Source organism: Euphorbia lathyris, chromosome 9 (assembly GCF_963576675.1).
Source record: "Euphorbia lathyris chromosome 9, ddEupLath1.1, whole genome shotgun sequence".
NCBI classification, from domain to species: domain Eukaryota; kingdom Viridiplantae; phylum Streptophyta; class Magnoliopsida; order Malpighiales; family Euphorbiaceae; genus Euphorbia; species Euphorbia lathyris.
In genome coordinates this window covers 40,162,269-40,188,232 of record NC_088918.1, presented here as the reverse complement: position 1 = coordinate 40,188,232, position 25,964 = coordinate 40,162,269, and the positions used below count along the sequence as shown (strand labels likewise).

Here is a 25,964-nt window from a genome sequence, read left to right as displayed (position 1 = left end):
GTTCAATGCTTCCTTTATGCTTCCTTTGATGATTAGATCTTCTGTAAATCTTGAATTAGGGAGATTTGAGGAAAATTTTGTTAGTTGTTTAGAGAAGATGTCTTAGAAATCAGAGGCAAAGCACGCTTTCAAGTTGTTTAAAGAGAGATGTCTTGCAAGTCTCGACTGTTTTGTGTGTTTTTTGGTAATTTTGAGAGTTTCTGAGTAGGACGATCATAATATCTTCGGAGAATTGTAGCACAGTTAGGAATTGGAATTTGGATTCCATTATAGGCCAAAACCCCCCCAATACTTATAGTTTCCCCCTTCTACAGTGTTGCTATTTGAAATTTCCAATATTGTTTGTGGTGTTTTCAAAATAGTTCGGTGTGTGTATGTGTATTTTGAATTTTTTTTTACCATAAAGAACAAAGGAGTGGAGGCTAATTCTCCGTGGGGGTTTTAATTTGATGATGCCGAAGTATTGCTACCTGAGATTTAAACTGACTTCTTTCGCAACATCCCTAAAACCCCAATCCAATGATCTATTACATATTAATATATAACATTGATTAATATGAGTATATTTTAGATTCATTTCATTTTCATAATAAGTTTCATATGCATAATGCGATTAACATGTGATGAGAAGGTGATTGGCGATATGTTAAGTCTTAATGAGGTGTGCAAGGTTATTAGCAAGACGTTAACACTTAGTGAATATTGATGTGTGAGATAATGGATACGCATGTTCATGATTAATATAATCGCATTTTAGAATTGTTTCATTTTAATAACAAGTTTCATATATACAATACGATTAATGTGTGATTAGTAGGTGATAAGTGAGGTGTTAAGATTTAATGATTGGTTAGCGAGACTTAATTGAGTTAGGACATAAATGAATAAAAGGAACATGAATTTACAGGATAAATTACAAAAATGGTCCAATTTAGAAGCTAATTTACGTATCTAGACCCATTATAATACCTCCTACTAAACTAGACACTTTCAATGGTATCTTTCCCAATACCCTTAGTATATATATATATTATGACTTAACCAATTCTTGCCTAACATTATTTGTACAAAGACAAACCGCAATTTCTGTGCGATAGGCATGTGATTTCTTCTGCAATTTTGGTGCGATTTCTTACTGCGATTCAATGGGAAATGTCAGATTGAAGGTAAATGACAATCTCTTTGCATGTTTATGGTTTAGTCTAGGATTTTGTTGCGATTTAGGATTTAATGTTTCACGGTTTAGGGTTTTGTTGCGATTTTGGTGCCATGGTTTAGCAAGTTGTCAAAACACGAAATGGAAATGTTTAGGAAGACTTCTTTCGGGCATTTGGTGGATATGGAAGTGTATTATCCACTCCCATATGCCATAGTGTAATAACTATTGGTCCCTAGTAAGATATAATAGTTCTAAGGGAGGGGGAGGTGAATAGAACTATTGAGTAATTTTACGCCTTTAAAACTTTTTACTCAAGTCAATATAGTGTAGAGGGTAATTTCAGTATTAGAGGCAATTTCAGTCTACTGAGCTATTCAACAATTCATTTTGCTAAGATTGCTTTAATTTCTGATAATTCTCAACTTAGAGGATGACTTTTTATTATCAGAGATTCTGAAGAACGTAAAGCAAGTGATATGTAAAATATGCACAATGTTAAGAAAATTCAGAGTGTTGATATGTGAGATAGTTCAGAGCATAAATAGTTCAGTAGAAGTAAAAGGCAATATCAAGGAGAGAAATACTCAACAGATTTATATTAGTTCAGCCTCTTGCCTACGTTCAATCCTCAAGATACCTACTCTTGAACTTTAATCCACTAACAATCTCTTTCAGAGGTAGAGAACAAACCTTTTACAGAAAAGCCTAAGTTTGAACGAAGTACCTTCCTTCACTCAACACTCACACTAATGCACACTTTACTACTTATGAACAAATTAACAATAACTACTGCATACAATCAAAAGATTACAAATTTTCAGATAAAAAATGTATTTGAACTGATCGTTCTCTCAAAAGCTTATGGAAATATGAACTTTGTTTGTGTTTAACACTTTGTTCTTTTTTTGCTTTTTACAGTATATCTCGTATATGGATTTTTGCGCTTGAAAAACTCTTGTTCGAATTTGTCTTTGAGATTTCTTTATATAGGCAAAAATTCAAACTAGCCGTTTGAATCCAAAAGATGTCCGTTGAGAAGAAATGTCCTCCGTTCTTCTATGGGTTTTTTGGTTTGTCTGACGAATTGCCAATTTGGAAAACTAGCCGCTTCTGATTTAGAGGACTGTTGAGAAGGTTCATCCAATGATCTTCTCTGGTTTTTGATCTTGCAAGTTGGATCGTTTCCATTATTGTGTATGGAAAGAGAGATGAGTTGTTTTGCACAGATGACTGTCTTCTGTGATGAACCAGATATGGCAAGCTTAGGGAAGACAACATAGTTCTCTTCTTTTGAATGATGACTTGGGCCTAGCTTCTGATTCGTTGGGCTTCTATCTTATAATTCTAGGCTTTTGGTTCGTTGGGCATTGCTTCTATTTGGGCCTTTAATTAATGAAGGCCTTTTGCTGATTTTTGTTAATGGACTCAGAAGCAACCTTATACGCCTTAATAAGTTTTCAACACTTGAAAAAATTGTTAGTTTATAAGGGCATATTTAATTCTGATTTTTTTATACAATTGAGGGATCTAGTTCCTTAATGTAATTTTTTATCATAATCAAAACTTAATCAGAATTGAGTTTCAACAATAACTAGAGAGTTAATCCACCAAACCTAAAAAATAGAGAGATGTGGTTCAACATCAAAGGAGTTGAACTCAAATTGGAGATTGGGAGCTCAGACTGATCACCAGGTTGAGATTTGGTGATCCGAAGGCAATTTTGCAAAGGACCCCAAATATCTTCTTCATAAACATTTTCTATGGGATAAAAAATGGATTTGAGCTTATATCATCTAAATCGGGGTTGCATGTGAGATTGAAATCCATGACATTTTTTTTGCCTAGTCGACGAGTGTCAACTTCAACGGTGGGATCACAACTTGATTGAACAACATTCTCCTTCTTCACAACTCACGTTAGTTGTGCATCTAATGTTCGTGGTTCAAAAGTAACATGTAGTGGGATCACATCGCTTGGATTCATTCATTAATACTCTATGAAGCAATCAATATCACTAGAATCAACATTAAGAACTACTATTCTATGATTACGTGCATAAGTGTATACTTTCTCTTGTAAAATCTCAAAGTTGATTTTTGTTGAAAGCCGAAATAACTTTGATTCACCACCCACGTATGTCATGACTTTTCCCTCTATTTTCCATTGGTCGTTCCACGTAATCACACAAAAAACATGGTTGGTTGACATACTGCTATAGTTGATAAACAAACACATTGTGATACAAATTAAACAAAAACAGTCTAAAGAAAATTACGTTGTAGTTTGGACAATTGCGGACCTAGAGGAGAAAACTGAAAATAAATGTTCTTCGCAGTACTCCGCAGTTTCATGAATTGCGAACCCTATTCTCATAAACCCTATAACTAACTACGAATCGCAGTATACAATTCTGCAAAGCCAATTGCTTCGCAATTTACGATTCTGTGGAGCAAAATCATAAACTGCGAACACTACGGGTTGGATAAATCCTCCAAATTTCTATCTCCAACATTAGCCTTAAAATACACAAAACTAACCTATGTAAAAGAGTCTATGTATATAAAATCAACAAAATACTTATATAAGAGATTGGATCTTGGATTGATGTATGAAATTGAAGTTGGATTGCAAATGATGAGAAGTGAAGAGTAATGTTAGGCAAGAATTGGTTAAGTCATAATATATATATATACTACGGGTATTTTGGAAAAGATACCATTGAAAATGTCTAGTTTGGTAAGAGGTAGTATAATGAGTCTAAATATGTAAATGAACTTCTTAATTTGGCCAATTTTGTTGTTTACCCGAATTCAAATGGTTAAATTAGAGTTAAGGAGTAAAATTAACGGTCGATATTGATGTTTGGGAAAAGCGCCTTATTTTTCTTCGGGGATTTAAACTCCAACTCATCACTTTTCATCACCTAAAAACTTGAGAGCATAATTCTTTCCACTAATACTATTTTTATAGAAAACAAGTGAAGCTAGGAAGTATAGTTTTTTTTTTTTTTTAAAATTGCGTGCAATGCGCTTACATTAAAGAAGAAAGAAAAATCCCCACTAGACCCGGATGTGATTCGAACCCATGACCTCCCTAGTCATAGGTAAGCTTTCAACCACTAGATTAAGAGCTTCATCACTAGGAAGTATAGTTAGTTAAAAAAGATAAATGGAAGATGAGTGATTTGAAATTCTGAAATCCTAAAACATGATTCTAGAATTGTGTATAAATTTATGACTGTATTTGGTGAGTTTTTATGTTGTTTAAATCCCCTATAGATGGTTTAATTGACATGTATGCATGGACTTTTAAAAATATAAAAACCTATTTTAAAAATAATCATATTGTGTCATATTTTTTTTTATCTAGTTTACATGTAAGTGATAAAATATTTTTCTGTATAATTTAATGCTTTAATTCAAGGATAAATTACACAATGATCATAATTAACAAATTATTTATAACTGTGTGTCAGACTCTTAAACAAATTTATTTCAATGTCAAACAAATTTATTTAAATGTCATATTTGATGGTTTTTTTAAAACTGTTTTTATTTGCTGCAACTGAATAACTGAAAATTTGACAAAAATAGAAATAAAATTATGATATTCTGATATTTTAAAATTTAAAATCATATAATGATAAAATGCATAAAAGCGATTTTCATAATTGTAAATAGTTTTTAAAATAGGAATTTCTGTGTAATTTTCCCTTAATTCAAGGTATAGATGAAATTATTTTAGTTAGAGCATTACTGGATCGAAATTGAATTTTATGCCAACCAACCATGTTGAGGAAAAGTGTATTAATAATACAAGGTTGTTCTTTTCAAAAAAAATAAATAATACAAGGTTGTTAACCCAGAACCCAACACTTTCCCTTATTGAACTTCCTACCTATAAATACGTATTCAGTGCAGATTTTTCGATGGGCTGAACACTCCAACCAATTTTAGAAGCCCACTATTCGATCCGTTGTGTTCTGCATTAAAAATTTAAAAGTACTTCTCTCTCTCCTCTCTCAATTGGCAAGTTGGCAGTATCTCCAATGGCTTCAAGTTTGTTCAGAACCCTAACCAGATCCTCGAATTTGGGTTCCACCACCAGAAATTTCAGCCTCGTTAGCTCCCAAATCAGCAACCACACTGCAAAATGGATGCAGGTACCTTTTTTTGATTCATTATCAATTACATTTTAGCATATTTCTGGGCCTTCTTTTGGCATCTAATGGATTCGCTTTTAGGCGGCAGTAGTAATAGGTTTTCTCTAATATGCTTAAGGTTTAATTCTTTACGTTTTAAGTTTTTGAAAAATAGAAATTTTAGTTCATTGATCTTATTTATGTTACTTTTTTTTTTCAATTTCTCCCAAAATTCCGAGTTGGTATAGAGTTAGTGGGCAATAATATTCTACTCTTGTTTAATTAATTTGTTCATGCTGATGGCTCTTTTTGGTTGCGAAATCTCAAAAGAGTGGCCAGCAAATACTATTTATAGGTGAAGTCGATGATCTAAACGGTGGCAAATGTGACTTGTTGTTCCACTACTTCAATTTGTGAGAAATTATGAAGTTTTATCCTAGCAGAATCAATATTTATGAATTAGAATGATATTGATTTTTTAATTTTATCCACTAGAGATTATAAAGAAACATTTGGCACCAGAATCATTACTGCGAAGTTGCAGTCTATATTTATAACATGGTAGTATTACTATAACAAGAAATGGTACGTTCTATGTCTGTCTAAGGAGGGACTTGTGTCTGGTGGTTACCTAGTGGACGGGGCAATAGCTTTCTAAGGCATTGGCTAATGGCAAGAAATCAGATTGATACCAGCCACAATGGGACTGGACATGACCCATAGTCCATGGATAAGCAATGGGAATCTTGTAATAGGCTATTTGACTCTGTTCTCTTAAATTATTATAACCTTCTTTGGATTATCCCTTACATGAAAATTTTATGCTTTGCCTGTGAGTGATTGGCTTACTTTAGGTTATAGATGTCCTTCAGGGAAAAAAATCAGTAGGAGTGGAATTCGGAAATTAAATGAAATTTTGTATGAAAATAAATGTGGAACTTACTTATAATCAGGTTATAGAGGTGACAAATGAATAATGAGACTGCAAGGTCAAACTACTAGAAAAGTGCTCATGCAGGCTGGTTCTTGGGTATATAATTATATATGTATTGTAAGTTTGTATTACAACTAGGTACTTGGTATTAAAGTACTCAAGCTGCGAAAGAGTTTCTTGGGAGGATTTTAAAACTCATTGTAATCTTCGATTCGGCACTCCTGTTCATAGCAATAAATTGGTCCGATAGTGACACTGAAAGAATTGGGGCTTGTCGATGATTACTAGAGGCGGTTTATACAATTGCTATCCCGTGCTAGCACCTTGGCAGTAGAACAAGGAGTGGAATTTGTATTAGTAGGTTAAAGGAAACGATTGCCATGGAGGTATAGCTACAACTCCCAAAAGATTTGACAACTCTGAGATTGGCAAGGTTGTATGAAAAAGGGAATTAGTGGTTGGGAAGATGGATCTCTTAAAGAATTTAAAATTTCAGATTGTTGTTCTGCCCAAACTCCAATAGCGAGGGGTTGGAATAGAGCTGAAATGGAAGAAGGGAGGGCCAAAGGGCTCTGTTTCATTTGTGATGACTCTTGAGTAAAATGATTGAAAATGGCTGCTTAGGTTGGAAGGGATTGAAGATGAAGTAATATTTGGAGGAATGCCTTCCTCCATGGTCGTGTGACATGCATTTTCGACAGTGTGAGTAATGTTATAGGTCCTAGGCAGCAGCAGATTAGGGTAAAAATTTCAATTTCAGAAGCAGAATAGATAAGTTATGGTTTAGTTGGTTAAAAAATTAGCTTATTTTCAAATAAGTTTCAGATAAGAGTTTATCTCTTAGTTTAAGGCTGTGCCTGTATGGCTGGCTATTTAAGTTCTAAGTAGATGAATTTAAGGGAGTCAGAATTTTGTGTTTAAATTATAGTTTTTGAGATCATAGGGTTCTTTCTAATAAAGCCCTAAAATTATAAATCGAAGTATGTCATAAGGGTAGAAAAAGCACTAATTACTAACTCACGTCCCTTAACCAGAAATCGATCCAGGGTCAATAATATTCATATTAAAATTTAAATGGAAAAAAGAATTTCTATCACTTCATCATGCATCCTTTTTCTATTTTCTTTTCCGGTTTTTTTTTTTTTTTCTCTCTGAATCTATTTATGTAGAGGGGTTGTTATATGAATTAATTGTATGTTACAGTAAACATTTCAGCATGTCAAGAAAACATGGGATCTTGTTGAGTTCTTTTGGTGTCAGAGAATGAAAAGTTTATTGCTTAGTTTTCAGACATTGATTTAAGCTCTTGGTGAATATCTTCACACAAGAGTATCACAAGTATATTCTTGTTTTCCATTTGTATAGCTATGTTAAAGTAATAAGCATTAGTTTTATCTTGACATTTATAGAGATGTTGTGAAGCATATCATATATTCCTCTCTTTTTATAAAGGGAAATGTTGAAAAAAGATTTATCAAAGATATACTGATACATCTAATTCCATCACATGTAATGAAGTATAGATTAAGAAATAAAATTGGTGGCCCTTATCCAACATGGACTGTCGTTGTTTACCACGATTAAGGGTTTTTGACTTGGTAATTTCTGAAAGTTCAAATGCTCAGATGCATAATGCATATATGGATATATGTTTCAATTGTGACCTTTTTCATACATTTGTGCTCCTTATTTTTTTAATGAACATCTATAGCACCCTTATGTTCCTTTTGTACTTCAGCTACATGAAGATAAGTTCCTATATAGTTAGTACTATGAATGCTGGAGGTACTTGAATACTGTAATTTTAGTGATGAAAGTATATTGTATTACAATTCATATCAATTACAGAATCCTACATATCTATATATACAAAGGTGATGTATGGGCAAAGACATGGGCACAGGTATGGGTATTGAGCATGGTCTGTCTGTACCCTATCTTCTACTGTCTTGAGTACAGTACCCTATCCTCTACTGTCTTGAATACAGTAATAATATTGAATTCTGTAACACTCCCCCTCAAGCTGGAGCATAGATATTTATCATGCCCAGCTTGTTACAAATATAGTTTACCCGAACCCCATTTAAGGCTTTAGTAAAAATATCTCCAAGTTGCTCATTCGTCCTGACATAGCCTGTAGAGATAATATTTTGTTCCAGTTTTTCACGGACAAAGTGACAATCTATTTCAATATGCTTGGTTCGTTCATGAAATACTGGATTAGAAGCAATATGAAGCGCGGCTTGGTTGTCACACCATAGTTTGCTGGAGTATTGACTTTGAATCCAAGTTCAGATAGAAGATGGCGAATCCACATAATTTCACCAACTGATTGGGACATGGCTCGATATTCGGATTCGGCACTAGAGCGAGATACGACATGTTGCTTCTTGCTCTTCCACGAAACTAAGTTTCCTCCAACAAAAACACAATAGCCTGTAGTGGATCTCCGATTTTCCTTATCTCCTGCCCAGTCTGCATCGGAGAAACATTCAATCTGTGTATGGCCATGATTCGTATAAAATATTCCTCGTCCAGGTGCTCCTTTCAAGTAACATAAGATCTGTTCTAGTGCAATCCAGTGATCAACAGTGGGAGAAGACATAAACTGGCTAACAACACTAACAGATATGCTATATCAGGTCTAGTCACTGTAAGATAATTCAGTTTTCCCACCAACCTTCTATATCTACCAGGATCTTCAAATGGCTCTCCTTTTGATGTGGGATGTGAATTCGGAGTCATGGGCGCACTGCAAGGCTTAGCTCCAGATTTTCCTGTTTCTGACAACAGATCAAGAAGATATTTTCTTTGAGATAGGAAGATTCCTTTTTTACTTCTTGATACTTCAATTCCCAAGAAATATTTTAGAGCTCCCAGATCCTTGGTATGAAATTGGCCATGGAGAAATGTTTTTAGAGATGAAATGCCTGAAAGATCACTTCCTGTAATGACAATATCGTCTACATAGACGACAAGGAGAATGATACCTGATGCAGAGTGTTTATAGAAAACAGAGTGATCGCACTTGCACTTCTTCATCCCAAACTTGTCAATTGCTTGACTAAACTTCCCAAACCATGCTCGAGGACTCTGTTTTAGGCCATATAGAGATTTACGAAGACGACAAACCTTGCCATACTCCCCCTGAGCAACAAACCCTGGTGGTTGCTCCATATAGACTTCCTCTTGAAGATCCCCATGTAAGAACGCATTTTTGATATCCAATTGATGCAAGGGCCAATTAGAGCAGGCTGCCAGTGAGATAAAAAGCCGAATGGAGGCCATTTTAGCTACTGGAGAGAACGTATCAGAGTAATCGACCCCATAGGTCTGAGCATACCCCTTTGCTACAAGACGCGCTTTTAAACGAGCAACTGAGCCATCAGAATTAAGTTTAACAGCATATACCCATCGACATCCAACCGACTTCGTGCCAGGGGGTAAATCTACCAGATCCCAAGTACCATTAGCATCTAAAACATTCATTTCATCGATCATAGCATTGCGCCATCCAGGGTGTGATAAGGCCTCCGAGACGGATTTAGGAACAGAAGTAGAGTCAAGTGAAGTAACAAGACAACGGGAACTGGGGGAAAGGTTAGTATAAGAAACAAAAGCTGAAAGAGGGTAGGTGCAGGAACGTTTACCTTTCCGGAGGGCAATAGGAAGAGCAATGTCATCTTGACTCATGGCAGAAGGCGGATCTGATGCCGGAGCAGATATTGGTACTGGACTAGAAGCAGGAGGATGCTGACGCCGAGAATAGACCTGAACGATGGGTGGTTTAGGCGTTGGTGGGGGCACAGGCGGTGGAGCATAGGAGACTCGATAGACTAACACATTATCATCGTCCGGAGTAGGAAGTAAATCAGAGGAGACAGGAAAGAATGGAAGGCGTTCCATAAAGGTGACATCAGAAGATATGAGATACTTATTGAGAGTTGGACAGAAACATCGGTACCCTTTTTGAAGACGAGAGTAGCCAACAAAGACACATTTGAGGGCTTTGGGGTCAAGTTTAGTAAGGTGTGGTCGAACATCCCGAACAAAGCAGGTACTCCCAAAAATGCGTGGGGAGATAGGAAACAGTGGTCTGTTTGGAAATAGGGTACCATAAGGAGTCTTGCCGTGTAGCACTGTGGAAGGCATTCGATTAATAAGAAAACACGCAGTCAAAACTGCATCAGCTCAAAAGTCTTTAGGAACATGTGTGTGAAATAAAAGAGCTCTGGTTGTTTCAAGGAGGTGACGATTTTTACGTTCAGCGACACCATTCTGAGACGGTGTATCAACACAGGAGGATTGGTGAAGAATACCGTTCTGGAGCATGAAAGCTTGAAAGGAGCCAGAAAAGTATTCTTTAGCATTATCACTTCTTAAGGTGTGAACAGAAACATTAAATTGAGTTTTAATTTCAGCACAGAAAGCAGTAAAATGAGTAAATAATTCAGAACGATTTTTCATTAAATATAACCAAGTAGTACGTGAAAAATCATCTACAAAGGTAACAAAATACTTAAAACCAACTTTAGACACAACAGAACAAGGTCCCCAAACATCAGAATGAACTAATTCAAATGGAAAATTGGACCTTTTATTGACACGGGGATAGGAAGACACACGATGGTGTTTAGCAAACTGACACGACTCGCAATCTAAAGTAGATAAATTGTGAAACTGAGGACACAACCGCTTCAAAAGGGGAAGAGATGGGTGTCCTAACCGACAGTGCTCATCAAACGGAGTGGATACAGTGGAGCAAGCAATAGGTCTTCTAACATGAGTATCCAACACGTAGAGACCTCCAGATTCTCGTCCACTACCAATAATCTGCTTCGTCAGGAGATCCTGAAACACACAATGATCAGGAAAGAATGAGATAGAGCAGTTTAGGGAACGAGTAAGTTGACTCACGGATATTAAGTTAAAATCAAAACCAGGTACATTAAGTACAGAGGAAAGAGAAAGTGCAGGAGTAGGATTAACAGTGCCAGTGCCCAAGACGGATGAAGTGGTGCCATAAGCTAGTTTGACATGGGAAGGAAAAGTAGGAGAGTAAGACGAGAAATGTTTTGAATTACCTGTCATGTGGTCTGTGGCACCAGAATCAATGACCCATTGGGAGGAGGACGAAAGAAGGCATGTAGTGGTGTTACCTGACTCGGGAAGAGCAGTGATGGACGAAGATGAATGTTGAGCAGCTAATGTTGCTTGGTACGTGGCATACTCGGCTGCAGTAAGGGTGTAGGTTGGATCCGATGCAACATCAGTAGTGGCAACATGAGCAAACCGATTCCTGGAATTTTTGGTTTGTAGTTTCTGACAGGTACGCTTAGTATGACCAGGTTCATGACAATAATAGCACACAATAGAGCGGCTGCCCTCTCCGAAGTGTTTGGCGTCGCGAGTGATACCCTTAGTCGGACCCGTAGGAGAGCGGCCTGACCCATGCTTGTGACTGATAAGAGCACTAGAGGCGGGAACAATAGGAGGAGCGGAGATAACAAGCTCACTACGTAGAACACGAGTAAGAGCTTCCTGCGAGTTAGGAATGTCAGCACCAGAAAGAATTTGAGAAGTAACACCCTCATATTCTGAGCCGAGTCCACATAAAAATTTGAGAACAAACATTTGGTCTCGTTGAGTTTGTAGGACTTTGATATCAGTACTCAGAGGCACTAACTCTTTCAACTGTTCAAAAATTTGCATAAGTTGCATATAGTAGTTCTGAACTGATTGACCCTGTCGCTCGGTAGTGTAAAAAGACTTGTAGATATCATATATGCGTGAGATATTACCTCGACCAGAGTAGACAAATTGCAAGAAATCCATCAATTCTTTGACATACTCACAATGTTGAATCATGCCGACGATACTCGTATCAATGGAATTCTTAATCTGAATGAACAAACAAGCGTCATCCTCCAGCCAATCTTCGTCAGTTGTGTTTGGAGCATCAGATAAGTGACGACTTTTCCGAATACTGCGAAGATAGATTTTGACAGTTTTGGACCAATCAACATAATTCAAGCCAGTCAATTTGTGGTCAGTGATTTTCGGAGACACTGGAATAATATTAGTAACAGTAGAATGATGAGTTTCGACTTTCTTTCCGTCTGCCATAACTACTCAAGAAATGGAAATTGCACAATGTAAGAACTCCAAATAAATAACACAGGAACTGCGGAAGTGTAAGAGTTCCACCACACTTCACAAAGTCAGCCAAAATAGATCACAACCCACTATATAGTACAATGGAGAGACTGAAAAAAAAAAAAAACAAATTGGAACAGGAGAGCAGCAGCAAAAGGAGTGGCACACAGGAACCCTAACTCTGAAAAAGTGCAGGAACCAAACAACTGACCGGAGATTCTGACAGTGGAGGACGGGGCGACGCCGGAAAAGGAAGTCCGACGAGAAACGGCCGCCGGACGCGCCTCCACTCGCCGGCGCGTGGGTTACGGGTGGAAGATGGAGACGGCGCGTGAGACACGCGCGGCTGGTCTGGTGGCCGGAGTTGCACGAAATGGCCGATCGGAGGACGGGTTGTCTGCTAGGGGCGGTGGTGAAGTGGGGAGATGACCAGAAAATAATACCCTTCCTCAATAGTCTATACGCAGGGATAGAACCAGAGGGAAAAAAAAAAAAAAAACTAGAACCACTACTCACAAGGGCAACTCTGATACCATGTAATTTTAGTGATGAAAGTATATTGTATTACAATTCATATCAATTACAGAATCCTACATATCTATATATACAAAGGTGATGTATGGGCAAAGACATGGGCACAGGTATGGGTATTGAGCATGGTCTGTCTGTACCCTATCTTCTACTGTCTTGAGTACAGTAATAATATTGAATTCTGTAACAAATACTATCTATATTGATTCTCGAAGTACCTATCATGTCAAATTTTCACTTATGTAACATGTGAATTATGTCTTGGCTGATTTTTTTATACTGTGGAACTATGATCCTAGATTGATGGTCTATCTTCTCTCATGTTAAAGGATGAAATTGGGTTATGAATTGCTTTTTTTACATGCAGTTTGATGAAATTGGGCTTGTTATCCATTTCTATTCTAATATTTTCTTACTACAAGGTGTCACGGGGACGGGTCTGTCCCCTAGGCCAAATCCTCGTGTAGCGCCGAGACTTCCCAAGTCCTCAGCCAGAAAATCCATTCGGAAGGGGTCTATCCCCTTTAAGCGTCCCGTCAATGCGTCCATCGGTATTCCGTCCCAGAAGGTCCCCCTGTATGTCAAATCTCGCCCTATAAGGAGAACTCTCTATGGGCTATCTCAGAGCCCATAATGTCCATAGGGTTCCACCCCTATGGAGACATTCGCCTCTCTCCACGAAGGTCCAATGCCTGACTCTCCTAGTCCCTAGTGGATTAGGGTGAATCGCTTAAGCCAGTATTTGTACCGACCCAGGGGTGGCGTAGATTTCCAAACTCCCACCTCACACTCTCCCCCACTTGGAGGATCAAAGTCCTCGTAGATAGAGCTTGCCTCCTTCAGAGAGAGTTCCACCATAAAATCGAACGCCGGTACCGAGGTTCCGCTCAAGACATCTGCACTTCTATTTCTCCAAACTGATTTTCGCCCACTCTTGAACTCTTCTCGTTTGTCTCTGGAAATGGTTTCAACTTCAACCATCACTCAACTGTTCCGCAATTTGCAACTTGAACGTCTTCGATTGAAAAACTTTTCTCACATGGCAATTGTAAGCTCATTCTTCAACAATAGCAAAAGCAATTTTTATAAGTTTTTGAAATTTGAATTTTTTTTTCTATTATTAAGGATCTTCATACGTGTCTTCTTCCTCTATCAAGGGTCTTTCATCCCGTTTATCTTCTATTATACATCATAATCTAACCCACCCTTCAAAATATCTACCGTATTATACCATAAAGGGGGTCCATACGGGTCCAATTCCTCCCAATCTCCCCTCCCCCGTTGGAGGAATCGCCGGAACGACGATTAGTTTTAAAAGGTTTGATACATCAACGAAGAATCCTCATGTCGACTTGCCACTGAATCATTCACAGACTCCGACTGCTTGATACTTGCTCTTGTCTCCGCTTGCTCACATTCTCAATGTTTTGACCACAATCTTAAAAGCTTAAAAGCTTGCCTCCTAAACACATTGTCTCTTTTCAAATTTGCACTTTGCAAAAGAAACAAAAGAGCACCACAGTACCCGCAATATAAAAATGTGAATGTTGGTACTTGAATACATTTAATGTTACTGTACCAACATTCACAACGAAAACCAATCATCAAGAAAATATTATAACACCCATTACTCACAAAACACAAGTACGGACACTTAAAACGGTTGTTCCATTATCAAAGAACTTTGATTTACTGAAATTCTGATGTTGATGACATTCTTCTAGGTAGAAACCGCTACATCAGCTGTTTGCAACATCCTGTTGTTGCCCGCATCGCAATCCCTCAGCACTATGGTATTAGTTCTCTTCAACTTTCTGCTGCAAAGCTTTCAGGGGAAATCCAAGGTAGGCCTGGTCTTGTTTGCTGAAGGCTCAAACCTTCCTTCATTTCTTGCCCCTTTCTCGAGCTTCAGTTCGATATAACCTTCTTCCTCGACTCAGTATGTTGGGTTGCTTCTTCCTTCTCCTCAAAGTGAGTTTGAAGTTGAAGTTGAAACCCACCATTAAAAACCCAAGGGCTTTTTCATCGATTTTTTGAGATCTGCCTCGCTCAATTTTTGATCCTGTGCTTGTTTCGCCGATCTTGCCTTCATGGGCTTGATAGGATCGTTTCATCTCACTAGTAGAATGTCCCTTATTTGGTTGGACATGTCCACAGTTTGTCAAAACCATTGCTTGCTGCCCTTACACAAGCCCTTACACAAGGCACTACCTGATTCTTATCTTCTCTTTTGTTTTTGGCATTTTTTATTGTTGGTGTCCTAGTAAACATGTCTTTACTGTAACTTGGAAGTTATAAATTTCCTTGCTTATGTTCATATTGTTCTTTGAAAGGCAAATTTATATGTTCTCTAATTAATGGTGCATGAAATAAGTAATCACCTATTAATCTGTTGCTTGGACGTTGATTGTCTTGTTGGAAACAGTGTCATTTAAGTCAAGTTGATACAACGTATTGCTTGAGCTTGACATTTTTCCACATCTCAAGGCTTAGCTTTTGGTATAAACTGAATAAAATCTTATGATCATGGATTACTCAAATATTATTGAATTTGACTTGACTCAACTTGATAATTATTTAAAACTCAAGTTTATCTTTTATATTGTTTGGGCCTAGTGGTAAATACAACGGGCTATTGTTCTATAATTATTTAAAACTCAAGTTTGGCTTTATGCCGGGAAGATCAGCTATGGAAGCCATCCATCTAATGAGACAATTAATGGAGCACTATCGAAATAAGAAGAAAGACTTGCATATGGTTTTCATTGACTTGGAGAAGGCATATGATAAGGTACCAAGGGAAGTAATGTGGTGGGCCTTAATAAGGAAAGGCATCTCGCGGAAATATATTGACATCATAAAGGACATGTATGAGGGAGCATGCACGAGTGTACGCAGCTGTGTTGGGAAGAGTAAAGAGTTCCCTATTACGATTGGAGTGCATCAAGGTTCTGCACTAAGCCCATTTCTTTTTGCCATCGTTATGGATGAACTAACGAGTTCACTTCAAGATGGTATACCATGGTGCTTGTTGTTTGCAGATGATATTGTGTTGGTTGATGAGACGAAAGAAGGCGTGGAGAGGAAGTTGGAACTATGGAGACAAACTTTAGAATCTAGAGGCTTTAAGTTGAGCCGAAGTAAGACAGAATATTTGAAGTGTAAGTTTAGCGGCGATAGGAGTAGGGATGCAGAGACAATCACCCTAGATAGGAGAGTTGTTCAGGCATCGGATTGCTTTCGGTATTTAGGATCTATTATCCAAACAGATGGAGAAGTAGATGGAGATGTTGCTCATAGGATTAAATCTGGTTGGGTGAAGTGGAAGAGTGCTACGGGTTTCTTTTGTGACCCCGACATGCCTAATAGATTGAAGGGAAAATTCTACCGCACGGCAATCAGACCCGCACTGTTATATGGTACGGAGTGTTGGGCAGTGAAACACTGTCACATCCATAAGATGTTGGTGGCGGAGATGCGTATGTTGAGATGGATGTGTGGTCATACAAGAAAGGATCGGGTGAATAATGAAATACTTAGAACAAAAGTAGGGGTTACATCTATTGAGAATAAAATGAGGGAAAACCGACTAAGGTGGTTTGGCCATGTAAAACGAAGAGCGCTTGATGCGCCGGTTAGGGGGACTGAAGAGTGGCAAAGGGATGTAGTGGTGAGGGGTAGGGGAAGACCTAAGCAAACTTGGAGGAGGGTGATCGAGAGTGATATGAGTTTATTGGGGATTGAGGAAAATATGGTTGTGGATAGGACAGAGTGGAGGCGGAGAATTTGTGTCGCTGATCCGACTTGATTTCACGGTTTTATATGATGGTTCATGTTAGCCGACCCCGAATCATTTCGGGACTAAGACTTTGTTGTTGTTGTTGTTCTATAATGTATGATTTCCAGTATCTGTTCAGAAAAAAGATCAAGTAGTTAGTTAGCACGTTAACCTGTTCGAGTATATAACACTTCAAGTCTTCTGAACTTTGCCTGATCTACTTGAGATCCAGGTTTATTTGAATAAAATCAAGTTGAATCTGATTTTTTTTGCTGGTCAAGTTTAATTTAATAGCATTGAGTAACTTGTCTTGTGCAGGTCCCTTAAACAATAAAAGATCTAATAAACATTGGTCAGTGTAGTTTAAACTGAGTAGTGCTTTGGGAAGTGAGTCTATAATGGCAGGTAGTTATAGTCTTGTATTATCATATCGGAGATCTGAATTAGTAGACAAGCTATAATCTATGTCGCATTAAAATGGAAACAGACACCAAAAGGTGATATTTGTAAAGAAATATAGAAAATAGAAATGTGGGGATATTTGCAAAGAAAAGTGTAGGGGTAAATTTATAAATTTGAAAAGGGGATCAATGCCACTTTTTTTTAATTGTTTAAGGATGCATTTGCATTTTTTTAAATATATACACAATAAAAAAAGCACATGCAAATCATATAAAAGTGAAAAAAGAGGATTTTTTTCATTTTGAAATCTTGTAGAAGATCCAGAAAATATTAGGGAGTTAATCAACATGTGATTGGCTTCGGTCTACTTTTGAGAACACATTAAAACACATTGCATTTTTAAGAAAAAAGGTTCCTACTTTTCGTAAACTTATTGAATTGTGACCCGGAATATTTCATATAAGTTTCCAAGAGTTTCAGTGAAATGTATAAACTCTTCAAAATCAACACTGGCTATAATATCTTGCCTTTTGAGATTCGTGCTTCATGCCTGTGGTCTTCCACTGAGTATGAGTTTTTTGTTTAAGTTTGTGGCATTTATTTTCTGATTGGGAGAGCTGCACTAAAGAAGTGAAATCGCTTGTAACCATGTGTGTTTTTTTCATTTCTAGGACACTAGCAAGAAATCTCCTATGGAGTTGATTAATGAAATTCCCCCCATCAAGGTTGAAGGCAGAATTGTTGCATGTGAAGGAGGTTAGTTCTTGTCTTGATAGTTGGGAATTAGTTGGTTTCAAATTTTAACTAAATAGTACTCTCCAAGTCTCCTATCCATAAAACGCACATCTGTTGTTTGTTTTTTCAGACATGAACCCTGCACTTGGACATCCAATTGAATTCATATGCCTTGACTTGAAGGAGCCAGCTGTCTGCAAGTATTGTGGTCTACGCTATGTCCAAGATCATCATCACTAGTTAATGGGTACCCTTTTATTTGCAATGTTAATGACCTGCATGGGGTATATGCTGTTATTAGGCAAACTGTGTCTGTCTATCTTGTTTCAATCTTTTTCCGTATTTGTTTGGGGATTGTGACAAATCCATGTATTAATGATTATATGTTCAATACCAACAGAATAAGGATTTGAAATGACCATTCTCATTTCTCATGCTTGCCTTGCAATTTTATATAACTAACTTCCCTCTACTTTCATCTGCATTAGGCTTTTTGGTTTTCCAGTTTAGTAATATTCAATGCATGCTGCTGATTGTGCATTTGATTCACAATCATGGAGTGTCTATTGTCCTTTAGAGTTGCGTCTGATTTCATGCTCGAAAAGTAATATAGAAATAATGATTTAGCATTATTAGAGGCCATGTTTCTTGGTTGTAACTTTTAATGTATTGGGGTATAATTGAATAGTTTGTTGAATGGCATCTGTAGGTTGTATTTGATGAGGTATTTTGTGAATAGAGAAAGGGGGTAGATAAGGAAAAAGAAATAGTGAAATTGGGACAAAGACTTGCAAAAAAGTGAAGTTACTTTTTCGGGAAAAACACCATTTTGTTCACTATAATTAGGTTCACTATAATTAAGAAAGAATTACATGGATTAGCAAATAAAATTTAAAAAAAAAAGGTAGAAGTATGAAATAAGATTTAGGAGGATGCTTCCTTCCTTGTAAATAGGTTTATGTGATGAAGCCAGCAAGTATAAATCCTAATTATTAGAAAGAATTTAAGACGATAGGGAGGAGGGTGTGGCTAGCTTGGTTTTTAGATCTTTTCTGAGTATCTTTCCTGATGGAGACTTTGGAATTGCATGAACGAAGTAGACTCTGTGCAGCCTTTTGTAGAACACCACCTGGTTTGCTATGTATTCTTTGACGGCATGTTCAGTGAGGTGAAAGCCGTTGGATGGAACAACAAAAGCAACAGGAACTTCACCAGCAGCTTCATCTTTTTGGCTGAAGTGAAGTGAGGTTATTATAAGCATTTGGTAGATGGAGTTAAAAGAAAAAAGGGGGATGACAGTAGTACAACTTACGGTACAACAGCAGCATCTGCAATAGATTGATGGTGTAAAAGAAGAGCTTCAAGTTCAGCTGGTGGTACTTGAAAGCCTTTGAATTTGATGATTTCTTTGAGTCTATCAACAATGAAAACTTCATCATCATCATCTACATAACCAATGTCCCCAGTATGAAGCCAGCCTTGAACATCTACGGTGTTGGCTGTGGCTTCTTGGTCGTTAAGATATCCTGTAGACAAGTATATATTATAAGAGATTCCAAAAACAATAGCGTTTGAAATTGATTTACCTTTCATAATTTGATGACCACGGATACAAATTTCACCAGGCTGATTGTAGGAGAGGGAGGTACCGGTTTCAGGGTCAATGACCTTGAGCTCTGCATTCCTAACGACGGTGCCGCATGAGCCTGACTTGGTTGGGAAGGGTTGCTTTGCAAACCCTAAGCACATTGACACCACTGGCCCTGCCTCTGTCATTCCATATCCCTGCTTTGCTTATCATTTCATTACATCACAACAAAACAACCTATTCTCACTATTTTATTTTATTTTAATTAGAATGTGTTAAATTAAGTTGTGAATGATCTACTTGTTTCATTAATTAGTTGTCTCACTCATCCCTGAAACTATCTTTCTTTCTACATCACAAATCCATCTACTTGTATTCTTTTCATTCATTTAATTCCACGTCTCTACCTTTTGCTTTTGGTTATGACACTCATTTATTATGACTTTGTTATCCTTTTTTTAATTATGGAAATTATCATCTCCCAATTAGTAATAGTTTGAGTTCCATGTGAAACTTCAATGTCTTTCAACTCATTTCTCTTTTTTTTTTTTTTGAAGAGAAGGAAGGTTTAAGAAACAGCCCTAAACAAAACAAAACAACGAAAAACGGGGTCCGGGGAGAGGTCCCACCACAACAACGTCTACCGTTGCGCTAAGGCTCGATTTGAGGCCATACTACCATCATAAAATTTCACACAACAGTGGAATCAAACTAAAAAAATGAAACAACAATACTTTTTTCCAAGAAAGCTTCATGCCAAAGTGAAGAAGCCAAAGTGAAGACTCCAAAGTTCTGAAAGGCTGAACAACTACTAATATTAATCGCAAAACTTCTCGGCAAATACCATTTCAATCCCTAATTAAGCCACCCGCAGAAGCCCATCTAGAGTCATCTTTACAAGTACCGTCGATGTTAATTTTGGCCCAGTTTCTAATAGGAGGATGCCAACAAATCCAAGAAAGGACTTTATTCACTTGGGACCCCTGGCTGTGAATGCTATCAAAAGCTCGAATAGAATTAAGAGCCTGGTTTTTTTATGAGGTTGAAGTCGATCGCATGAAGAATTTGATCCTTATAAGCGAGGTTGTTCCTACCTTTACAAATCCATCATACCGCAAAATAATGTGGATTGCCCAACTCTTCTCCTCCCAAGAGAAAGAATTGTTTAAATTAGTAGCCATCCAAGCCGAGAGGTGAGCATAGAAAAAAGCATTTTGAAAATGGCCAAGGATGAGAGAAACCCAAAAAAATGCATGATTATAATCCCTCAAAAGGTCAATCATTGCCTCGGAAAATCTGACAGTTTTCGTTAGTAGCAAGTTGGCACCCATACCGGTTTTCGTTGGACAATAATTTTTCATGAATCGTGATCCAAAGGAAGAAACGAACTTGTTCCGGCATGTGAAGGCTCTAAATAATCTAACAGAGTTCAGGTAATAACCTAAGGGTAGCTTAGCCACATAGAGAAATTGGTTTTCCTTTAACGTGCTTCTTTAGTAGAATGGCCCAAAAGGTCTTTTTCCTTTGGTTTTATATTCTTATTTTGAAATAAGGAATTAAGTTTGTATAGGCATTTTGGATGCTACTATTGAAATAGACTTTCTCGCTATATTTTGTGCTACTCCGCCCATTTAGTTATTCAATGAAACAAACTATTCGTTATTGGAGCAGATAGCAACAACCACCATTTCATATGTATTTTTGATTTTCCAATGGATTTACATCTTTCATTAATGGAATTTTTTTGACTAGCAGTCCGTAGCATTTAGTGGGAGAAGCCCCGTTTCTATCTATTGTCGACTCCTTGCTTCTAGTACTGGTTTATCGATAACTGCTCTATTCTTGACCCGGAATCGGGCATGAAGAAAGCGGCTTTCCCAAACCTATCTTCAAACAACTATCTTTCACTTCTGAATCCCAAACAATTTGGTTTGGGGTTATTTGAAGCAGTTGTTCGAATTTCTTATGATATGCAACTGAAACAAGTTCTTGCCTACAATATAGGGTCAAAAAACCAAAATAAATGATTTTATTAACCCTTATAAAAGGAAAACAGATTCTTGAGAAGCCCTTATACGCTCATGTCACGTCGAGGTATTGTGACGTATCTCCTAAAAATTTATTCGTAGAAGCTTCTGATTGTGGACCACCCTTGCTTCATCACTAGTAGAGTGAATTCCTGAGAAGGAAGAGGGGCGTAGCAATATTTTGACCATTCTATCTGTACTGAGAGGCAACCTCTTTGATAATACTCGGTTGAGTGAAATTTTCTTTAGAATGACCATACTGACCACACTTCGTGCAAGCTACATGAAGACCTTCATACCTAATCCGATACATCTCATCTTCGATCCAAAACTGAGCCAATAATGAGACATACAAATTAATCTCTACACACGAGCAAAAGGACCACGTTCTCAAATCGAGGTCTTTTTATCCACCTTCACAACTTTTCCACACATATTACCAGTAGTGAGGATGATGTCTTCATCATACTATTACACTAGGAGTTTAGAGAACCAGACCAAACCATAATAGAATCCAACATCATTTTAGAGACATAGAAATCCGGAAACCATAGACTTAAGTTAGCTAATAACCCAACAACATTATAATATTAGCAGGAAAATGGGGTAAGACTCTTAATAAATAGAATGTTTTAAATTAAGAGTTTTGATATATACAGCTCTAAGGACTGTATATAAGCATTTAATGCAATAGAGATATTGTTTTGGAAGTTCTAAATCTATATTTGTTATGCATTAAACTTCTAAATACAATAAAGTTTACTAATGTAAATGCATGAAATATTTAATAAGTATGCACGAAACTACTAAATATCAAACAATTGCATAGAATAAAATATATATTTAGAACTTCTAAAATAATTTTCTCTATTGCGTTAAATTAAATGTTTATATACCACTCTGAGGACTCCATATATCAAAACCCTTCAATTAATCCACAATCTACTTGTTTCACTAATTGTCTTATCCTTGAAACTATCTTTCTGTATCACACAATCCATCTACTACTTCTCTTTTCATTCATTTAATTCCACGTCTCTATCTTCTGCTTTTGGTTATGACTTCTCCTCTCTTTTTCTTAATTATCATTTCCCAGTTAGTTTGAGTTTCATGTGAAAATTCAATGTCTTTCAACTCATTTCTCTTTTTTCCCCTTTACATTAACTATCAATTTTCAAGTTTATTTAATCCTAATTTATTGTCAACTAACATAATATTAGGTTAACCGTTACATCTCTACTTTATTAATTAAATTATTTAAGAAAATGTTATTTTTCAAAGACAAATTAACGTAATTTTGCAAAAAGAAAAAGATAGAATTTCTCGAAAACACTAACCTGTCCGATGATAGCCTGAGGCACTCTATTACGCAGAGCATCCTCCAGATCCTTTCCGAGCGGCGCAGCCCCTGAAAGCACCACTCTGATGGAGCTCAAGTCATACGCTGCCACCATCGGATTCTTCGCCAATGCTAATACCAGCGGCGGAACCACGGCGGCCACGGACACTTTGTGTCTCTGAATAAGCTCCAACAATGTTCCTATCTCAAATTTGTGCATCAATAAAACCGCAGCTCCAGCTCTCAAAGAACATAACAAAACACTGTTCAACGAATATATGTGAAACAGAGGCAGAACGCATAACACAACATCTTCTTGTTTGAGATACAAGTTAGGGTTTATTCCATCCACTTGCTGAGCCACGCTTGTTATCAAGCTTTTATGGGTCAATATCACTCCTTTTGGAAGCCCTGTTGTCCCCGAAGAAAAGGGCAATGCTACTGGATCATCTTCCTCAAAATTCACTACATTTGGGATTTCGCTCTCTGAAATCAGTGTACTGAAATGCACACAGTTTTCCGGCGGTGCATCAATGGTGATGATAGTGAAGTCCAGGCCTTGAACATCTCTCAGCTTGTCTACATAGAGAGATTGCGTAATGATAAGTTTAGCACCGGAGGAACTAAACTGCTTGAGTATTTCGTTACGAGTGTAAAAGGGGTTGGCTGTAGTTGTAACAGCACCAATCATAGAAGCAGCCATGAATGAGTAGACAAATTCAGGGCAGTTTTGGAGAAGGATCATGATGACATCTCCTTTTTTGATTCCTAAATTGGATAACCCAGAAGCAGCTTTTCGAGAAAGGAGATGGGTTTCTGAGAAAGTGTAGATTTTTCCAGTTGAACCTGAAATAAGACATGGCCTATCAGAAAAATTGGGGAGGTATTGGAAGCAGTAATCATGAAGAGGAAGATGGTTAGAGATGGGAATGTCAGGCAATTTAGACCTGAAAACATGAGTTTGAGAGGAAGATTTGTGGTTCTGAGGAGAAGAGACTTGCTGTTTAGGAGGCTCAAGTGGGGCTATGGATATCATGATTTTTCAGGACAAAATGGGGAAACTTTGTTATGCTTTGTTTATGTGAAGCAGTTTTGTTTGATGACTTAGAATATACAGAGAGAATTAAATATTTTATTTAGCGTATAATGTGTGTGTTTGTGAGTGAGAAAGAGAGAAAGGAAAGAAAAGAAGAGAAGAGGGGAGGTAGGTTGGGAGAGAGAGAGAGGTAGGTAGATATTAGAAGAAGAAGATGGAGTTTGCCAATGCATGCCTAGCTACATCACTTTTTTTTTTCTTTTTTTTTTTTTTTTTAGGAAGACCATTTTTTGAAGAGGTGCTATTCAATTTCTCACCTCTCTCACATATGCTACTTTAGTTATATCACATGTTCAACAATTCCAAAATTACTTTTTATGACAAAAACTTCATGGAATACAATATGTCAATAGTTATAATGAGGGTAACTATCACTAATGACTATAATAAAGTTTTACTAAATCATTTTGGGATAAAGATACGTTTTTTTCATTGAAGTGTCCCAGAATTGATGTAAATTTACAAGATTTGGACAATTTTGATACTTTTTCTAATTTTAGGTAGTCTGAGAGTTCGAAATCCAGAATAATTTGTTTGGGATTTAGCGTCTGAAACACTTTAAATTTTTGTAAGTATGTCGGTGTTGTTTGATAAAACTGAAAATTAAGTGCTGAAAAAATAAGTACTGAATTTTAAGTACTGAATATTATAAGTGCTGAAAATATTGAATGATTTAATTTTTAAAAAAGTAAAAGTTGATAATGTTTAACTTAAAATGATAAGTTAAATATTTTGACTTATCAAAATAAGTGGTTTTTAACTTAATTAACTAATTTAAGTGGTGGAAAAACAACTGTTATCAAACGCACTTAAATTAAATAAGTGCTTAACATTTTAATTTAAGCAATTAAGTGCTTTATCAAACAAGGCCTTAGACTTGCTTTTTGGTAAACAAAAAAGCACTGTATGGGACTCAAAGTCCCAAAAAAAGATTTGACTGCGACTTAGAGTCCCAAATACTATTAATTTTTATTAAGTGCCCGAGACAAGTCTCAAATGTGCACTTTTTGTGATTCAAAGTTTTGGACATTTGTTCTGTACGTGACTTAAAGTTATTTACTATTTAGAAAGATCGAAATGAGCAAACTTTAGTTTCAAACTTCATATATAGTTTAGAGACTTTTTTTTTTTTATATATTTATTTTAGAAGCTTTAATTTTAGACATATATAGCTTACAATTTTAGACTATTTTACAATATTAGTTTCACACATTTATAGTTTGCAAATTTTCTTCAATAGTAAGAAGGTAAGACTATTTTTGTGAGGTCATATTTTTAAATGTCAAAAAGTAATACGAGATGATAGAATAATGTTCAAAAATACCAAATACCAAATATTATAAAATTAAGAATCGAAATTGTACAATAGTTAATACACAAATAAAAAATAAAAAAAAATTTAAGTTCTGCAATTTAGTCTTATTCGATTTCATTGTGGCTTTTGGTTCCTAAATGAGGTTCCTACTAATAGAATAATTTCTTCATCGGACCGTCTTTTTTCATAAATAGATTCTTGGGCATTGAGATGGTGAAGCTTGATAAAAAAAAACAAAGGAAATGAAATGATGCAAAAAGGATAATGTAGGATGAGTTCGAGAATCTAGAACCGACCTTTGAAAAAATGCAAGGAACACCATATTTGCTGATGTATTAAGTTGCCAAGACGAATCCATCGACTGTGAATGTATGAATGGTCATGAAAATGAGTGTACATAGTCAAAATTTCTTGGTGCAGATGGAGCAACGTAATATATAAACTAGGATGATGATTGTGATGGACGAACAAAAAAATGTAGACTGCGATGGTTGTGAGGAGCACCCACCATATGCAGTTTGAGAATGAAATGACATGGGTTGTGGCACTATATTGCCTCAGGGATCCAAACTCACGTTCTTCTATGTGTCACACCACGACGTCTATGTGGACGTGCATTAATCATCAACATGATATGTTACTCAATTTCATAAACTTTTAGTAAATTTCAGACATTTTTTTATTCGATTTCAGTTACTTTCAGCCATTTCAACATGATAAACCAAATTTCAATCAATTTTAGTCAAATATATTTTACCCATTT

General features: G+C 36.7%; 2 protein-coding genes across 3 annotated transcripts; one reads left to right on the top strand and one right to left on the bottom strand.

The window, feature by feature from the left end:
- The first annotated feature begins 5,070 nt into the window (after positions 1-5,070).
- LOC136206802 (NADH dehydrogenase [ubiquinone] iron-sulfur protein 6, mitochondrial) lies at positions 5,071-18,270 on the top strand. Its single transcript, XM_065997978.1, has 3 exons — positions 5,071-5,321; positions 17,773-17,857; positions 17,967-18,270. Exons 1-3 carry the CDS (start codon positions 5,208-5,210, stop codon positions 18,074-18,076), a joined length of 309 nt encoding a protein of 102 aa, XP_065854050.1. The 5' UTR covers positions 5,071-5,207; the 3' UTR covers positions 18,077-18,270.
- Positions 18,271-18,520: 250 nt separating this feature from the next.
- Positions 18,521-24,087, bottom strand: LOC136205112 (4-coumarate--CoA ligase 2-like). 2 transcript variants are annotated; one of them, XM_065995596.1, is made up of 4 exons: positions 22,789-24,087; positions 19,486-19,621; positions 19,149-19,362; positions 18,521-19,068 (listed from the first exon to the last, which is right to left on the bottom strand). In XM_065995596.1, the coding sequence occupies exons 1-4, from the start codon at positions 23,824-23,826 to the stop codon at positions 18,840-18,842; spliced, it is 1,617 nt and encodes a 538-aa protein (XP_065851668.1). In that variant the 5' UTR covers positions 23,827-24,087; the 3' UTR covers positions 18,521-18,839. The 2 variants fall into 2 exon arrangements, with proteins under 2 accessions (XP_065851668.1, XP_065851667.1); XM_065995595.1 differs by having other exon boundaries at positions 18,524-19,068; positions 19,423-19,621; positions 22,789-24,085.
- Between the last annotated feature and the right edge of the window lie 1,877 nt (positions 24,088-25,964).

What these genes read in the sequence shown, in the direction of transcription:
- LOC136206802 (XM_065997978.1), top strand. Translation starts at nt 5,208, where the DNA reads ATGGCTTCAAGTTTGTTCAGAACCCTAACCAGATCCTCGAATTTGGGT. An exon ending in ACACTGCAAAATGGATGCAG is followed by an intron (nt 5,322 to 17,772) that starts GTACCTTTTTTT and finishes TTTCATTTCTAG; the next exon opens with GACACTAGCAAGAAATCTCC. An exon ending in AATTGTTGCATGTGAAGGAG is followed by an intron (nt 17,858 to 17,966) that starts GTTAGTTCTTGT and finishes TTGTTTTTTCAG; the next exon opens with ACATGAACCCTGCACTTGGA.
- LOC136205112 (XM_065995595.1), bottom strand. Translation starts at nt 23,826, where the DNA reads ATGATATCCATAGCCCCACTTGAGCCTCCTAAACAGCAAGTCTCTTCT. An exon ending in CTCAGGCTATCATCGGACAG is followed by an intron (nt 19,622 to 22,788) that starts GTTAGTGTTTTC and finishes TAAGCAAAGCAG; the next exon opens with GGATATGGAATGACAGAGGC. An exon ending in TGGTCATCAAATTATGAAAG is followed by an intron (nt 19,363 to 19,422) that starts GTAAATCAATTT and finishes ACTTGTCTACAG; the next exon opens with GATATCTTAACGACCAAGAA.